General features: G+C 40.4%; 2 protein-coding genes across 4 annotated transcripts in view; one reads left to right on the forward strand and one right to left on the reverse strand.

Moving 5' to 3' along the window:
• Nucleotides 1-16,850, reverse strand: part of NF1 (neurofibromin 1) — a 169,183-nt gene that overhangs the window by 34,652 nt on the left and 117,681 nt on the right. For all 3 annotated transcript variants that reach the window (XM_034752562.1, XM_034752561.1, XM_034752563.1), the window contains 5 exons: nt 7,743-8,175; nt 7,140-7,480; nt 4,278-4,480; nt 2,940-3,133; nt 65-205 (listed from right to left, as the gene is read on the reverse strand). In XM_034752562.1, the coding sequence (XP_034608453.1) occupies nt 65-205; nt 2,940-3,133; nt 4,278-4,480; nt 7,140-7,480; nt 7,743-8,175 (1,312 nt within the window). The remainder of the gene's footprint in view (nt 1-64; nt 206-2,939; nt 3,134-4,277; nt 4,481-7,139; nt 7,481-7,742; nt 8,176-16,850) is intronic.
• Nucleotides 9,419-15,166, forward strand: EVI2A (ecotropic viral integration site 2A). The gene is made up of 2 exons (XM_034752566.1): nt 9,419-9,659; nt 13,295-15,166. Exon 2 carries the CDS (start codon nt 13,308-13,310, stop codon nt 14,079-14,081), a length of 774 nt encoding a protein of 257 aa, XP_034608457.1. The 5' UTR covers nt 9,419-9,659; nt 13,295-13,307; the 3' UTR covers nt 14,082-15,166.

The following is a 16,850-nucleotide window of genomic DNA, read 5'->3' on the forward strand; positions in this document are numbered from 1 at the left end:
CTATTTAGAACGGTGTCAAATTATTGACTGACTTAAAGGTAAGTTAAGGAATGGAAACACTCACTTTGCTTGAAACCAATTTCACATTTCCAGAAGCCAGAGCTACAGCTGTGTCTGCCATAACCTCAGCTTTTATGGATCCCAAGCCCCCTGTGGCACTGGTTTTGATGAAACTGTCCAGCACTACATCAAGTAGATCTGTTATCTATTGGAAAAAATAAGTTATCATTTGCTTGTTAATGTCAGGTACATGAAATTCAGGTGTAACAACCTGAATTAAGCAGCCTGCTAGACAAGTGACCACTTAGTTCTATTACTTGACTTTATGTATGTGGTGAAAATTACAGCACCAGTTTCAGTGATTTTTCAACAAATGTTTACATTGTTGCATCTGAATTAAGATGAACCCCACATAGTTTTATTATAAATATAAATGTTAAGTGTGTGCGCGCTTCACAGCTGTATAGTTAGATTGTGAAGACTTAGTTTGCATCATTTTCTAGTTGCCATTTGAATCTAAGATGTTAGATAAGTATTATTTAGAGCAACAATTTGGAAACTACGCACTGGGATTTTTAAGGTATAGTAAATCTGTTTTCTTTTTAAAAAGCAAGAAGAGATCTTATTGTTTATGTAAGGTATTGCCTAAAATATTAGCCAGACATGATCTTAGCTATCATTAAAACGGTACTGATATCTTGCAAGAATTTTTAGGTTGTGAGAAAGCTACGTATTTAATACAGATATACAAGTCAGCAATGCAGAGGATGTTTCTCCTTAACTATCCAGACAAATTAGTACTAACGATTGAATTAGGCCACAGACAGTGTTTGACTGCTGGTTTCAATCCATTGTAGTTTTCACCATCTAAGAACTTGGATAAAAACCTGGCTCCATAGAATTCAATGGCAAGACTCCCACCGACTTCAAAGAAGCCAAGATTTCACCCTTTAATTCCACATTCTACATGTCTGCCTGATAATTGACTTTCATCTTGGAGATGGCATCATATAAATGACACTCTGACTGTAATGGTCCAGGGTTGCAAATTATACTGATTTTTAGTGACTGAAGTTGATCAAACAGGAGAGGCAACTCACCAATTTTGGTGGCAGTTACCATGTGTCTCAAAGTAATTTGGACACACTGTTGCAACATCATGTGGTGACAGGACTAAAGAAGAGCATGAAAAGGGGAAAGAGGGAAGGAATGTAACTAAAAGGAGTTCATGTCAGCCAGCAGGAGGTCAATAGTCAGTCAAGCAAACAAGCAGACATTCTGACAGCGAGTGAGCTAGTTTTTTTAGTTGAAACTTTCCTTATTAATGGCATAACTCTGAAAGCCATTTTTCCTCTCCTCCAACTTTTGTCTTCTGGGAACAGACTTCTGAGCTTAATTCATAATTAGGTTAGAGGCCATTGGGGAGAGGGGCTGTCATACTATTTGACTATATTAACATATTATGGAACATGTTCAATGTTGGTGGTTTAAACAAGGAGCTTTTATGCTTGAAGTATCCATGCAACTATTATGGTTATAACAGGAATGCCAAAGCTGTTTCCTGAGACAAGGTGGGTGAGAAGATCTTTTATTGGACCAACTTCTGTTGGTGAGAGAGACAAGCTTTCAAGCTTATCCAGAGCTCTTCTTCAGGTCTGGGCTACAACAACACTGCATACAAAGATACTTCCTGAATTTTTAGGTTTCTGTAGAGGCCAGGAATGTGTTATTAAAAGCCAGAGCTCAATATTTAATGTTAATAGGAAACTTCATAAGAAGTTGTGTGTGCTGCGATCTACATACATGGTTAATGTACTGAAGTGCTGTTAGAAGAAAACTGTTTTGACACGAATATTAAATGACTGTAAAATGCCTGTTTGCAGTGCTGTAGCCGTGTTTGTCCCATATTAAAGAGACAAGGTGGGTGAGGTAATATCTTTATTAGACAAACTTCTGCTGGTGAAAGAGAAACTTTCAAGCTACACAGATCTCTTCTGCTGGTCTGGGAAAGGTACTCAGAGGCCACGTCAAACTACAAAATTAACTTGACCTAACTTACAGTGGCATATAGCTGTCGCAGTAATTACATCACTTGTGCGTGTCTACACTTTGCTCCTTGTGTCGGCAGTACACATCCTCATCAGGATCGCTTGTATCAATTGCATTGTTAGTGTGGGGCATTATGGGATGGCTTCTGAAAGCCAGTAACAGTCGACATAAGCAGTGCAGCGTCTACACTGACATTGCGTCACCCCAGCGACATTGAACTTGACTCTATGCCGTGCGCGGAGGTGGAGTTATTAAGTCAGCATAGTGGGGTAGTTAAATTGGGGGGAGTAAAATGTAAGTGTAGACACTTCGGGCAAGTCCAAACTACCAAATTAAGTCGACTTAGGTTACATTGATGTACAGCCACTGCAGTTCGGCATGTCCACACTAGCGCCTTCTGTCGGTGGCGCGCGTCCTCATTAGGAGTGCTTGCACAGATTTAATTATCAGTGTGTGGCATTGTGCTGCACTGACAATTGGAGCTCCAGGTGGTGGAGCTCTGGCTGTCAGCCACAAGGGGCTGACAGCTGGAACAGTCAACGCAGTATCTACACCAACACTGCATTGACCTAATTACATCAACCTAAGTGCTACGCCTCTCGTGGAAATGGAGTTATTAGGTCGGTGTAGCGGGTGACTTACATCAGCGGGAGCAACACTGTAGTGAAGGCATCTTACGCTGACCTAACTCTGTAATGTAGACCAGACCAGAGTGTCACAACTCAATACAAGGTGGAAGAGATTGTTAAGGACCATTCAAGGCAAGTGGTCCATTGACACCCGGGCAATCATACGACAAAAAGGAAAGGGGGGAGGGGTTAGTGGATTCTAACCTATAATCTCATTTACGCTTTGCTGTTAAAGGAATAATGAATTTATGCAGTCAGTACCTGTCCAAGACTCCCCCATATCTTTGCTTGAATGGAAGGATACATCTGTTTCTCATTTATTGTCATCGTTATAAGCTTATCAAGAATAGCTGTGACTCGCTGGCGTTTAGCATCATCATTGTGCTTACAGAATCGGACCAGATTCGACAACCAGGGCGTCATATATTCCAGGCAAAGGTGTTTCAGTTCAATACCTGAAATCAAAAATTAATGTTATTGTAACAGAAGGCCATTGATAGCCTCGTCTCTTTGTATGTGCAGAATTATTTGCAAGCACTTTTCTTTATGATTTTATTGTCCAAAAATAAAGTCTAGGTACCCGGACCAAAAAAAAAAAAAAAAAAAAAAAGGGGTAAAAGCTCAGAAGTAGGATTATTGTGTAAAAGTCAAAGCTTTAAAAGAAACATACTGTTCTAGTGACATCCAAGTCATACATCTTTAGGAAGCTGGAAAGAAGAGTGACATCTTAATTCATGCTGAAGAGATGTAAGAGAAAGCGGCTCAAAGCTCGTAAACACACTAATATTTAGAATTTACATAGTACTTTTCATCTGCAATGTGCTTTCAAAACGTTAATCTTCAACACCCTCATGAAGTAGGTATAATCCCTATTTTACACATGAGGGAAAAAAGGCAGCTATGTTTCAAGACTCAATCAAGGTTAGAGAGAATCAGACCCTGGATTAGAATTCAAATTTTTTGTGTCTCCTTTAAATTATTAACAATGTGTGTAGAGGAAAGATCCTACATATATTTTGGGCATATATTTTTTAGACTTCGGGGTTTTATCACCAACATGGAACTCAGATTGTGATTGGTGTCTATTTCTGGTGAATTTGTGACACTAAAGTAAGCCTCACTAAAGTAATCATTGTACACAACTTTCAGCGGTGACATGAAAGAGCTAATATATAGTAAAATGTTACCTAACAAGCATTATGGTTGTAAACCACTGAAACCCCTTGTACAATTTGTCTTATATTAATGTCAAAAAGTCTAAGGAATGTTTTAGACATTGATTCTATAAAAAAAGAGGGCATTGTTCTGTGAATGAGATAATCTTGTCTTTACATTGTTCTCCACACTAGCAGATTCCAGTCTGTATCTTGACACTGCTTGGTTCCAGAGCACTTCACCACCTGCTGATTAGGTCACAGATATAATGGCTAAATTTGAAAAGCACCTGCAGATGCTTTAGGCTGCATTTCTAATTGAAGCCCACTGTGCTAATGGACTAGCTCAATAACATCAGAACATTTATTAACTCTATAACAGAACTGAAAAGCTTGAACTGTTTCAAACTCATTGTTAGCATTAGAGAAAATGAATGATACTTACTAGATTTGCTAAATCCAGAAATACACTCTTCCAAAAACTCTAAGGTAAGGTGTGGCTCATTAGCTGCCAGAGTCTTACTAATTGACACAATAAAAAGGGTGTTGTTGGCAGGGATACACAGACCTGAAGTCTCCAGTAACTGGCCCTCAATCTTTAAATTAAAGGTACAGGTTAAGGCACACAGAAGATTATAGGCAGCAGACCTGCAACAAAACATAAGTGATGCAATTTAATTTTTTTCCCTATGCATCTAAAAAAATCTGTACACAATAAATAATTCCATTAAAAACAGTACAAGAGTGGTACTCATGTCTCTTAAAATTCAGTCTACTGTTGCCATGCCAACAGGGGCAGCAGGTTTGTATAATTTTTGGTGGTGCCCAGAACAGGTCCAAGTCCTCCTCCCACCCCTCTGCCCCCACACCTGCCTTGTAAGCCGATACATATTTTTAAAAATAATGTAAAAATGGACTGGAAACAGTAGGGGTTTAACAGTTTCCCTATATTGCATAATGTGGGGTGGAGTGGGGGGCTGATGGCTCTGGCTGGGGGTGAGGGGTGGGCTCAGGACTAGGGCAGAGGGTTGGGGTGTGGGGGGCTGAGGGCTCTGGCTGGGGCTGAGGGGTTTGGGGAGCAGGGGTGAGGGCTGCAGGGGGGTGGGGCCAGGGATGAGGGGTTCACGGTGCAGTAGGGGGCTCAGGGCTGGGGCAGAGGATTGGGGTGTGGGAGATGAGGGCTCTGGCTGGGGGTGTGGGTTCTGGGGTGGGGCAGGCCTGAGGATGAGGAGTTTGGGGTGTGGGAGGGGCTCAGGGCTAGGGCAGAAGTTTGGGGTGCGGGAGGATGAGGGCTGAGAGGTTTGGGGTGGGGCTGGGGATGAGTTTGGGGTGCAGGCAGGCTGCCCTGGGGCTGGGCCCAGCAAGGAGGACTCCACAGTCCCCTAGTCCTCTCTCCCCCCCCAGCAGCACCCTCACTGTACGCACTCCTAGGGGCCAGGCCCCGTCCCAGGTCCAGGAAGCCCCCTCAGCTCTCCTGTGGTGGGGGGCTGCCATCATGTGTGTGCCTCCTCCCCTCCTTCCTCTGCAGGTGGCGGCTGTGCCACCACCTCACCCTGCCACCAGCGCCGCTCCCTTTTGTAGCCGGCAGCGGCCAGCGAGGGAGCGCAGTGCCGAGCGGCAGGGCAGCTGCCCGCTGTCCAGGGCACAGGCAGGGACACTCTGGGGGGAGGCGTGCGGGGCGGCAGGCGGAGCTGGGGGAGAGACCCGGCGCCGAACATTGGTGGGGCTGGGCCCTCATGCCCTGAATTTGCTGGAGCACTGGCATCACAGGCCCATATCACTTGCTGCCCCTGCATGCCAAGGGAAACAGAAGCTTAGGTCCTGAACTTAATTTCTTCCTTCCAGGGACTGCCAGCACTACAGAGAACTCCTTCTCTCAATAAACCCTCTCTGACAAATTGAAAGAGCATCACTGAAGGGCTCCATGTCTAGTTACTCTTGGATGAAAGAGATTAGAATGATATGGAGGAGGGAGGGAGAAAGGAAGAGAAGATGGCTACCAAAGGGCTACCAAGCAAAAACCCGACCAATGGTTTTTCAGACCCATATAAAATCAACATGTACATTTGAATTTAGGGATTTTTGAGATTGTGACTAAAACCAGTTCATCCTTGGAAAATCTCTCCTTAAGTATTGCATATGTAACATTAAAGTGCTTATACCCTACACAGGTACATTTTACACAGTAATGGCAATAAGACAACTCTAGAATTCTCCTATGCATTAAAGTGAATGCAGGAAATATTCTCACCTTATTCCCACACAGAGAACAACATAGCCTATAAAAATTAAATGGCATGTATATGCATATTATGCTGTGTCTATATATGTACATACACATATACAGAGCTGCTAGAAACTGGAATTCCCATTATAAATTCTGAAATTTAAAAAAAAATATTCTTTCCAAAACTGAAATTTTTGAATTCCCCACAGAACAGGAATGCCAAATTCACAGACCTTTTTGAAATGTTTGAGGTGCCCCCGAAAATCCTGCCCTCCAGGGATCCTGGGGGTTCCAAGAAGCTGGGAGCCTGAAAGCCCCGTTTCTGAGGTAGTCCACCTGGCAGGTTGGAGCCAGGGACCCTGGAGGCCCTGGCTTTGAGGCAGCTTTTCTGGTGGGCTGCCAGAGATCTAGGTCTTCTAGGCTCCCTGTCAGCCATATTGCAGAGATGCTGGGAAGCTTGGAAGCCAGGCCTTGTGGGCTGCTGAGAGCCCAGGAAGCTCCGAAACTTTCAGTGCCTTAGCCTGCCCAGTGACTAACCTGACAACAAACCAGGTAGGCTTCTGACAGAAACCTGCTTGCCAAGCAGGGTTCCATACGAAACCTACCTGGTTTCTGTCAGAACTGGGATGTTTCCATAGAACTTTTTGATTTAGATGAACCTGCCTCTTCCACTGGAAGAATGTTCAGTTGGAAAATTTCCAGCCAGCTCTAATATGTCTCTTCCTTTTGTTTATTCTGCTTTCTAGCTGCAAAACAGCCACTAGTACCCCAAGATTGAATTCTAGTTTATGTTTTTAAAAACAAAGCCAGGAGAAAGATGTGAAGAGATTTAGGATTAGCTAAGTAAAGTAAAGTAAAGGTTTTTCAGAATAAGAGTTAAGACTTCCAAAACTTTTACAGTTAACCTAGCACAGTTGATCTTTCTTTGGGAAATATCAATGTTACTCCTAGATAAATGTCAAGGTTGTGGAGCTTTGGTGAAAGAATAATGATGTTTGCTGTAAAACACTTACTAATGGGGAAACCTTAGAAATAAATTAGCACACATTTTGGTCAAGATAAGGGTTAAGAGATCTCTACCGTAAACTAGGGTCTGAACTTCCCAGGTTAAGCAATGCTATATTCAGTAGTGTTCCAGGGACATCCTTAGGGCGGATTTTAGTATGTTGTGGGATGGAGTCTGGTTGTGACAGCTCCCATCGAGTCCGTATGTGGATGATGGACTGCACGATGGCTTCGCACTCCTGATGCATGAAGGTGAGTGGTGTGCCTTGGTTGGCAATGGTTAAGGTGAACTGGTTCTCATCAACTAGACATATCTCCTCAATCTCAGAGGCATAGTAAATGTCATTTAGAAACACTGTCTGTCCCAGGACTCTTGTTCGATCTGCTGATGTTACCTGCACAGCGGTAGACCCAACCTTAGAAAGGAAAGAAAAAGTATTATTTAGTAGCTGTAGCTAAGAATATGAAGAATGAACAAGATCTGTTATCACCACTTTTTAAAGAGGAGGATGAGTAGCTGAAATCTGAATGATGAATAAGTGATATATTTACCAGTGTGATGCATGAACTATATTGGTGATTTCTCCTTAAGACTTAATGACAATAAAATAGCATGCAGGTCTATAATGCCAAATTATACATCGCAATTCGATAGGAAGGGTGTTAAATGAGACTTACTTTAATAGAAACTTTGGTGTCTTTGTGGGCGAGTTTGAGAGCATTGTGGAATACTTTCAAGTCTTCTTCCAAAGCCAAGGTGGCAGCTGGAAGTTTCTGCTGGTCATGTTCAATGTGTTCTGCCAATTTCCCGGGAGAGTCTATGAAAATAAGTCTTTTGCTGCCTTTCAGACCTGTCAGAAGCCTCTCGTGGTATTTGGTGTATTCCCTTACCCAAGAGTTGCAGTTGTAAATATAAACTGCTGAAACATTTTCATAAGCGAAGCCTGGAAATACTACAAACCACTTGGAAAGGAAATCTGTTTTAAAGCGATTGCTGGGCCCGGCGTGAGTGAGGTCCACTACAATCTCATATGGCTTAGCATAGTATGGCTTCAAAGTTAGAAGAACATGGTATATCAATAAATCACCGTTGATCTGACCTGTTTTGAACCTAAGAAAAATAAGAAAAAACATGTCACATGTTGTTCCATGATTTCTCTTGGTTACGGTAGGAAAAAAAGAAAAAGAAGATTTAGCTTGCATGTAATCCTATACCAACTCCAGATATTCCAAAACAATTGTACGGGATCTGCAGAGACCATGTAGGCATTAGGCAAATAGCATCCATTCCCATTAAGCTTTAGCTCATCCATCATATTGGATATTGGAAACAGTTTTAGTATGAGAGAGAATTAGAAGGCTGACACTGAGGTTATCCTCTTTCTTTCTGAATGAGTTCCATGGAATCTAATGTATAGCCAGGCAGCCCCAGAAAGAGACAGAGCAGACCTCTATTTAACATTTCAATTAAAGAAAACATATGCTTCAGAGCAATGGCACATCAATTGCATCAAAATTGGATTACACATAAATAATGCAGTTTAGATTCTCTCTCTACAAAGCAAAGGGGCAACATTATCTCAGCAAGGATTCCTCATCAAACGCCAATGTATTCACTTTTCCACACTTGCAAATTACACCCACGTTGAAACATAAAAAAGGTAATTTATAATAGTGACGCTGCCCTAATTAAGCATCTTCAGGCACTTCCATTACAAACCCTCTTTTGAAGGGTTTGTAACTCTCACACTGCATTTGCTGTAGGTTGAAACTTGGCATCCGACTGCCTAATTGGACGTAAGAGTGGCCAAACGATTAGTATAAATGTGCTTGTTAGATTTTCTGAAAACAACTAAACAAATCAGAAACTGCCTGAAATTATCTGAAAGATTTAGTTTTTAAGTAAAGCTGCTCTGCATCTTGAGAAGGACAGTCACCTTCCAAAATTAATCCAGAAGATTTTTAACATGGCAGATATAATTTTACTAGGTATCATTAACCCAAATCATAGTCAAACTCCACAGTAGCTTGTGGAAATCTGTGACACTTCTATCTGCTTACAGCATCTCTGTGCTACCATTACCTGGACTCTTCTAGCAATGCTGGAGATTCTGTAAAGACAGAATTCACACAAATACATGCAATAAAAATAAAAGTTAAACAATACTGATTGCACTGGAGACACCATTTTTATATAACACGTAGGGAAAATAATCTGGTATAAAGATAAACATATATATGGTGCAGCAAGCAGAGAGTCTCTGCCCTAAAAACAGATTTTTTTTTCTATTGCACTTCCTGTCATTCTGAGAGCTAATTTGGGCAAGTTAGTACTTTCTTCCCCCCTCTAACATGTCACGGTAGAGTTGCAGTGGAAAGGAAATGTGTCATCTCTGTGGTTTAGTTTTCTGAGTGAGGAAATAACTACATATTTTAGTTAGATTCACTTTTTTTTTTTTTTTTTTTTAAATCTTCTAGTCCATTTGTTTTATATTGCTCGTCGGCTGCATCCCAAGAAAAATATCAAGAAACTGCGTGATTAAGTAACAGAATAATCTGAAATTCAACTCTGATTTTGACCACACATCTGGCAAGGTAGGTCCATATTTGCTTTCTTACACTTTGCTTCTGAGTTTGTTAGAATTTGTAGAAAGTTGTAATGCAAAAAATGTTTTTACAAAACGTCACACAATTCACTACAATGCCCATGTCTGACAACTGCGATCAAGAAGTGAAATACTATCTTTTCCCAACCAGCCTATTTAGCTTGAATACAGGAAACTTACTAAAAATACAGATGTTATACTATGTTAAAGGGTGTTTATATTTCAGAGTCTGAGGCAAGCATTCAGAGTGTCATTCACTAGTTAGCCCCGTTGTGCCTATGTACTGTAGATCTTACTATATACTGAGAGAAGAGCCTATCTATACCTAAGCACAAAGGGGTAAATTAAAGAGAAAGATAACCTTTAATTATCAATTCCTTTGCTTTTGTTACTTTACATAAAATCATTAACATTTTGTTAATGTTTGTTTATTTTTAACAGTACATCTGGTCTGGAACACTACAATTAACAGTGGGCTCATTGTTCTGTCAGTGGAAGTATGCAGAAGCACTGTTGCAATTGTGTAACGGAAACATTAGGTGTTTGAGATACTTCCATTTATCAAATGCAACTGTACAGGGCAGACCCATCTCAAATGGCTAAAAATACCTAAAAAGGGGTAGTCCATTCCACTAGGGAATAATTTACATGGTTTACTTCAGCTTTCTCCTTCTACTTTGTTGCCATGTTACAAGACATCTTCTACAAACAATCTGAACCATTTTGAGATAAAAATCTTACCCCACCTGCAGCTTATATGACAAGCTAGTTTTCTGCTCAGTTTGAAAAGGAGGAAGTCCTTACCTCAGAACTAAGTCTAATTTTAACTTAAATATGAACTGCAGAGAGAAAAACATTTGTGCCCTTTATTACTTCTTTGAGTCTGGCGTCACACATCAAACTTTTTTTTTTTTTTTTTTTTTTTACAGTAGACATACCAGGAATATTAAGTCCTCACTTCCCCCGCTTTCTGGAGGACCCTGGCATGTCTAAAGGACATCACTATTCAGCTTCTACGAAGATGCCAAAATCCTTTAGCAAGTTCACTTTTCTATACATTTATGATTCAATGCATTAGGTACTTTGGTAGTTATGTTACAACTTTTGACTATGACTGAAAGTAAATAGATCTTTCTAAGATGCTTTGAGTGGAAGAAAAGGTATTTTGTTCAGCAGAGTAATCTTTAAAGCAGTAGTTTAAATACTTAGCACATTGGTAAGAACAGCCATGATATTTAGTCATTCTAATTTTAACAGAACATACTATACAATACTTGAATAAAACTATATAATTTGCTAATATTCACAAGTAAAACAGGGAAATTAGGTAATAATAAGGATGATCGGCCTCTAATTTCAGATATGCAATCTGGAGGAAATTACATCACAGACACAAAATCAACAGTGTATCAGACGGTTGCAAATGCTGCAATTCAAAAAAGATCATGTTAATTTTCATACTTTTATTATTATTTCTGTATGTTGGTAGAATTTAAGTATTCCAATCAAGACTGGGTGGGTCCCATTTTGCTAAGGACTGTAGAATCACATATTGGAAAGTCCCTGCCCAGCGCTAACAATTTATAATGTAAGGCCTTCAATCTTGCAAAGAGCTCTATACAAGTTCAGAAGCCTGCTGGAGATCAGCTTCTTGAAGAATAAGGACTTAGGCTATGACAGATAGACAAAAAAAACCCCAAAACCTACATATTGGAAAGAAGGGAAAGACAATACCAGAGCACGCTAAGCATTAGGCATGGCGCATCACCTGCCTACTTTGTTAGTATTAATTTTTTAAGTCACAGAGCATTCTGTCTTCTTGCCAAATTCTATGGCTGAAGATGATGCACAAATTTGAATACTGTGCAATTGTAGAATGGAAACATGCTGTTAGTAACAACATGATCTGCATGATCTCACATATTTCAGTGAAAACATTTTTTGCATTTTAGCGAGGCTACTACTACTTCTATCTTGTGTAAGAAATTCCAGATCACTTTTCCTTATTCATCCGATTTCAATCCCTAAAAGAAATCGACTATACTGAAAATACTTTGTTTGCACTACTATAGAAGTTTCTTTTATCTGTGTAACTGACATTAAAGCAACTTGGACACTGTCAAGTTGGGCTTTTGCAATATCTGGCTTACAAACTCAACTAGGGTGACCAGACAGCAAGTGTGAAAAATCGGGACGGGGGGGGGGGGGGGGGGTAATAGGACCCTATATAAGAAAAAGACCCAAAAATCAGAACTGTCCCTATAAAATCGGGACATCTGGTCACCCTAAACTCAACCCCCTTCCGGCAGCATGGCCACCCCCAGTGCTTGGTTCAAATTTGTCAATTGTAATTACGAATTAAAATAAATGCAGCTTATTCAAGCTAATGAACGCTTCCTGCACTGCTAACATCCATGCAACTAGATTATGGAAAAAGGGGACAATTCTTCTTTAAGAAACCCACAGAAACATCAGTAGATCACTAGAAATATTGTAAACCCAAAAAAAGAGACATCAGTTTGCTGGAAATTTACTAAAAAAAGATGCTTGGCAGCTGCACTCAGTCTTTAATGGATTAATATGAGCGGATACAGTAACTTACTGGTGTCATCTTTAAGATATGGTAAAATTTATATTTTTTGTTTTGTTTTTAAACATGGCTACATTTCCTCTCCCTTTAAAATTACTTCATTACTCATTCAGGAGAGTAGGAGGTGGGAACAGGAGTTTTATAAATATTCCTTAGAGGTTCTCAAACAGTGGTCCGTGCGCCACTGGTGGTCTGCGAGCTCCATTCAGGTGGTCCCTGGATAGTTCCCTCTAAGGTGCGCACCTGGGTGGCCGCACACAAAAGAATGAAGGACCACCCACCTAATTAGTGGAGCCATGTAGGCATGGCTCCACTAATTAGGTGCCTAGACCCTGGAAAAGACACACGTGAGGTGGGGTGGTGGTGGCCTTGGTGGGAATAGGGGGTAAGTGAGAGAGGACAGTGGGTGAGAAGAGGGGGTGGGGGGGAATTTGGGATGTGCAGGACTGCAATGACTTTTCTCAATTCCAGGGCTGTGGCTGCTAGGGAGAGACCCCTCTCCTTCTCAGCCCCAGCTTGGGGGCTGCTGGAGTGGAGGAGAGAGGAAGAGACCCCCCGTCTTTCCCAGCCCCAGCTTGGGGGCTGCCGCGGGGGGCGGGGAGGGCATAGCCATCCATTAGAAAGGTTACACCACTGATATTAAAATATGAATTGTGTGCTTTTATTTGTAGAACAAAAAATGTTAATTATATTTTTTTTATATAGCACTTTTATCCAAAGTGCTTTACAATAGTTAGCTAATGGTACAAAGAACATCTGGAAAGATCATTAAGTGGTCCACCGAGACCCTCAGCAATTTTCAAGTGGTCCGTGAAAAAAAGTTTGAGAACCACTGCCTTAGATTGTTTTCTCCTGTATTTCTAACATTTCATAACATGCCCAAAATACATGAAGTCAAGTTACTGCAAAGAGAAACTTGTCTAACTATAGATATAGCATCTGCCTAACATTTCAACAGAGCTCCAATTCAAACCTTCAACATCAATACAGGAATACAGTTACTGAACTAATACTATATTTTTATATTTTTACAGGTAACTACCCGCTATGAACATGAAATTGACAAGGCGCTGTAACCCACATTTTGCTTTCATTGTTGCGACCATCTTTCCATTGTGCTTGCAAATCAGAGCGAACTACACTGACCATCCCTGGGCTACAAATGAGAGCTATTTGAGTACCATTACCCAAAACATAAGTGAAAACCGGAGTACCACTGAAACCAGTACAAATCTTATTACGCAAGATGCAGATTACAATGACATTTCAAGGACTACTTTTGAAATGCAGACAGCTGCCTTTCAATCATCAACATTTGGTCAGGAACCTTCAACATCTTCCCCTGGCTTTAATCTTACTTCTGCAGTTCAAGACCCTTTGACCACCACCAGGACCCACATTACAACAAAAACTGAAAATTGTGAAGAAAAGAAATCTCTGTTACTAATTTGTTTCATTGTAATAGCAGTGCTTGTTGTTTTTTGCACATGTCTATTTCTGTCAACTGTGGTAATGGCAAATAAGATATCATATCTCAAAAGATCTAAACAAGGCAAGCGCATGCCCAGGAGTAACGGGGATTTTCTGGTTACTAGCAGTTTATGGCCAGCTGGATCAGATACATGGCAGAAGAAGTCTAAAGAGCTAACAGGGACTGACTTGATGATGCAAGACCTGATATTTGAGACAGCTATCACAGTTCCAAAGAAAAATGCAGTTGAAACAACTGAGCAACTCACTAGCGGAAGAGCCAATCATCAGAAAAAAGAAGCATCAAAACCATGTGACAGCATCATAACCAATTTTGTAGTTGAGATTTAAGTAAAGCTCAGATTCCTAACAGAGACAACATTGCAGCCTTGAAGTAACATTATAGTGCCACAGGAGAACCAGGTTCCCATCCTGGATTTGGTTTTCCACTGCATAACAATGGGGACTCTATGCAGAAGCACACAGCTCCATGGGAAGGAGCACCCCAACTTGTGCGCAATCAACCTTTCAGTCATTTGAAACAGTATCCTGCATTGTTTTAAAGGGAGACCTATCCATTACTGCTTTGAAAGAAATTGGTGGACAATGGAGCTGAGTGGGGATAAAGCAACAAAACATTTAGGATATTAGGGCAGCAAAAGGAACCCCACAAAGGTCATAGGGAGGGACCCCAATAGCCTAGTAGGTATAGAACCCGCAAAGTGCTATTTATGGGTATACAATTGCTTTTTTATTTTAAATGAAGCTCATTTCTCTCTGATGTAAGCAGTGACCCACAAACCAGTAGGTTAGAAGACCACTCTGATATTGCAAACAGAATTCTCAAGAGCTCCTAAGCACATTGTTGTACATCAGAGGTTCTCGAATTGTGGTCTGTTGACCACTGAAGGTATGCTGAGAGCTGGCTGATCACATAGTGCTATCTCCTCCTCGTTGCCATCTGCTAAATTATATTAAGAAACCGTTATAAATAACTAACAGGCAGGCAACTGCTGTAGTTGTTAGAGAGATGTTGCATGATGACAAATGGGAGGAGAAGGCCACCAATGGGGAAGTGTTCCCTCAGACTAACTCTATACTAAATGTGCTCTGGATTGTGAAGAAGTTTGAGCACCCATATAGTACATGTTGTGCGAGTCAACTTCTAAAAAACTAGCATTTTCCAGTTACTTGTGCTAGCATTTGTTTGGTTGCAACTAACTTTAAAGCAAATATATTGTACAGCCAAGATACGATTTCTCGTATTGTTCTTGGCCGCAACATAAGCCTACCTTGCTTTTGAACTAATTTAAAGACAACTGTATTTGCTGAGCTTTAAGTTTGTGCAAAAATATATAAAATTTGTTTTATATGCAACAGGGTTGGAGTAAAACTCACTTGGTAACACCAATAAAAACGTACAATAGATTTTGAAACAATCTGACTCATTCATAATTATAGTATATAATAGATTGGGGTTTCTATTGTAATGAAAGAACTTCTAGAATATTAATTCTCCAAAATGTTTACTAAGGGGAAAATTACAATGTCTCTCACTGGAGAGTGAAAAAGAAATGCACTTAAGTAGTTTTTTTTGTTGTGGATTTGCTTGTTTATAAGAATGAAGATGAAATTTTACTACTTTAATCTAGCTGCCTTTATCCAGAAGATTAATACAATGAAACCTGCACTAAGGACAACCTACCAAGAACTACTTTAACATAAGACCATTATTACGAAGTATCCCTAAAGATTTCTTTGAGTACCCCCTTCAACTTTTAGCTCCTCTAAGCTGGTCTTTTGAATGGATGTTTGTAACAGGTTTCACTACCCTGAGGAAACTGAAGAGGCTTCTTGTTGGTGCACATTATTTCTATTCCTAAGCACAGATGAACTGTTTCACAGATATGTCAGTTAATCCTTGGGATCTTGAAAAACCAAACTAGCAATTTCAACATTTTCCTTGTTGTTCTGCATATTAAGCTAGTCTACAACTGTGTTAGCAGGGCACTAATCACAGCTGCATACAGATGTGATAAAACATTTAAGTCACACCTCTTCAAAACGTGTACTCCCAACCGATTAATATTTGTATTGCCACAAAGGGAAGAGATATTGCTAAGGAAAAATTTCCTCCTTCCAGACATATGGATGGACATATAGCAATTAAACATCTGTACTGGGATAGGATGTAGAGGCCTCACCCAGGTTACTAAGCCATTCTGCTAAGCACTGTAGAAACACAGCAAATAATTGTCCCTGCCCCAGACAGCTTAGAATCAAAATACCTGTAACATTAGGCCAGACACACTTTAAAGTAGTTAGAAAAACCATGAGGATTTCCTGGGTGGCACAGTGATTCATGTACATTAGTAGATTGCTTACAGGTACGTTATATTTTTCCTATGTGTTTAAAACAAAATTCTGAGACAATATGATTTTTGCAAGACTTCATTTAGGAGACAGATATTAAAAGATGCCTTAGAGGAACTACCTACAAAAGTTATTTTCACCAAGGACAAATTCTCCAGTTCTGAAAATGAACTGATATGCAGGCTTGATCTTTAGTCCAAGAAGGAGCATGTAACTAGGTCTGTTGAACTGGTCTGGCAAGTGTTAAAAAAAAAAAAAAAAACCACACGCTGATGGTAGCTCCTGAAAACTAATGGTTTGGCCTTTCCAAACTCCCTATACATTTCCTATCTACAATGTATATATTTTGATGCAAGAAAGTGTTGATTTTTAAAGCTCAGGAAAATAAGGACACGTAACCTATTTAAGCACCAAATCGATCCTCACTTATAATAAGTGAACTTATTCCATCAAGGAACCCAACTTGGAATGAATAAACACTATTACATCTATTAATATTTCTACCTGTTCAGCCAGAAGTGATGGTCAGGGGTGCAAGCCTGCAACAGCAGACACGGAAGTTTTATGCACTGGAATTGGCTGTTGCTCCTCTGGCTAGGATGGTGGAAGGAGTAGACTGTGGTGCTTCCCTTGGTTCAGGGAATTGATTTCACTGCTATTTGTTCCCTGGGTCCCTTGGGGAGCAAATTTCACCTTAGAGTGTTGCCTTATCCCCTCTGCTCCCCCAGACCCGCAGCACGTAACTTT

Source organism: Trachemys scripta, chromosome 18 (assembly GCF_013100865.1).
Source record: "Trachemys scripta elegans isolate TJP31775 chromosome 18, CAS_Tse_1.0, whole genome shotgun sequence".
In the NCBI taxonomy this organism is placed as follows: Eukaryota; Metazoa; Chordata; order Testudines; family Emydidae; genus Trachemys; species Trachemys scripta.

Bases quoted from the DNA above. Each gene is read 5' to 3' on its own strand.
- EVI2A (XM_034752566.1), top strand. From the start codon at position 13,308: ATGAACATGAAATTGACAAGGCGCTGTAACCCACATTTTGCTTTCATT.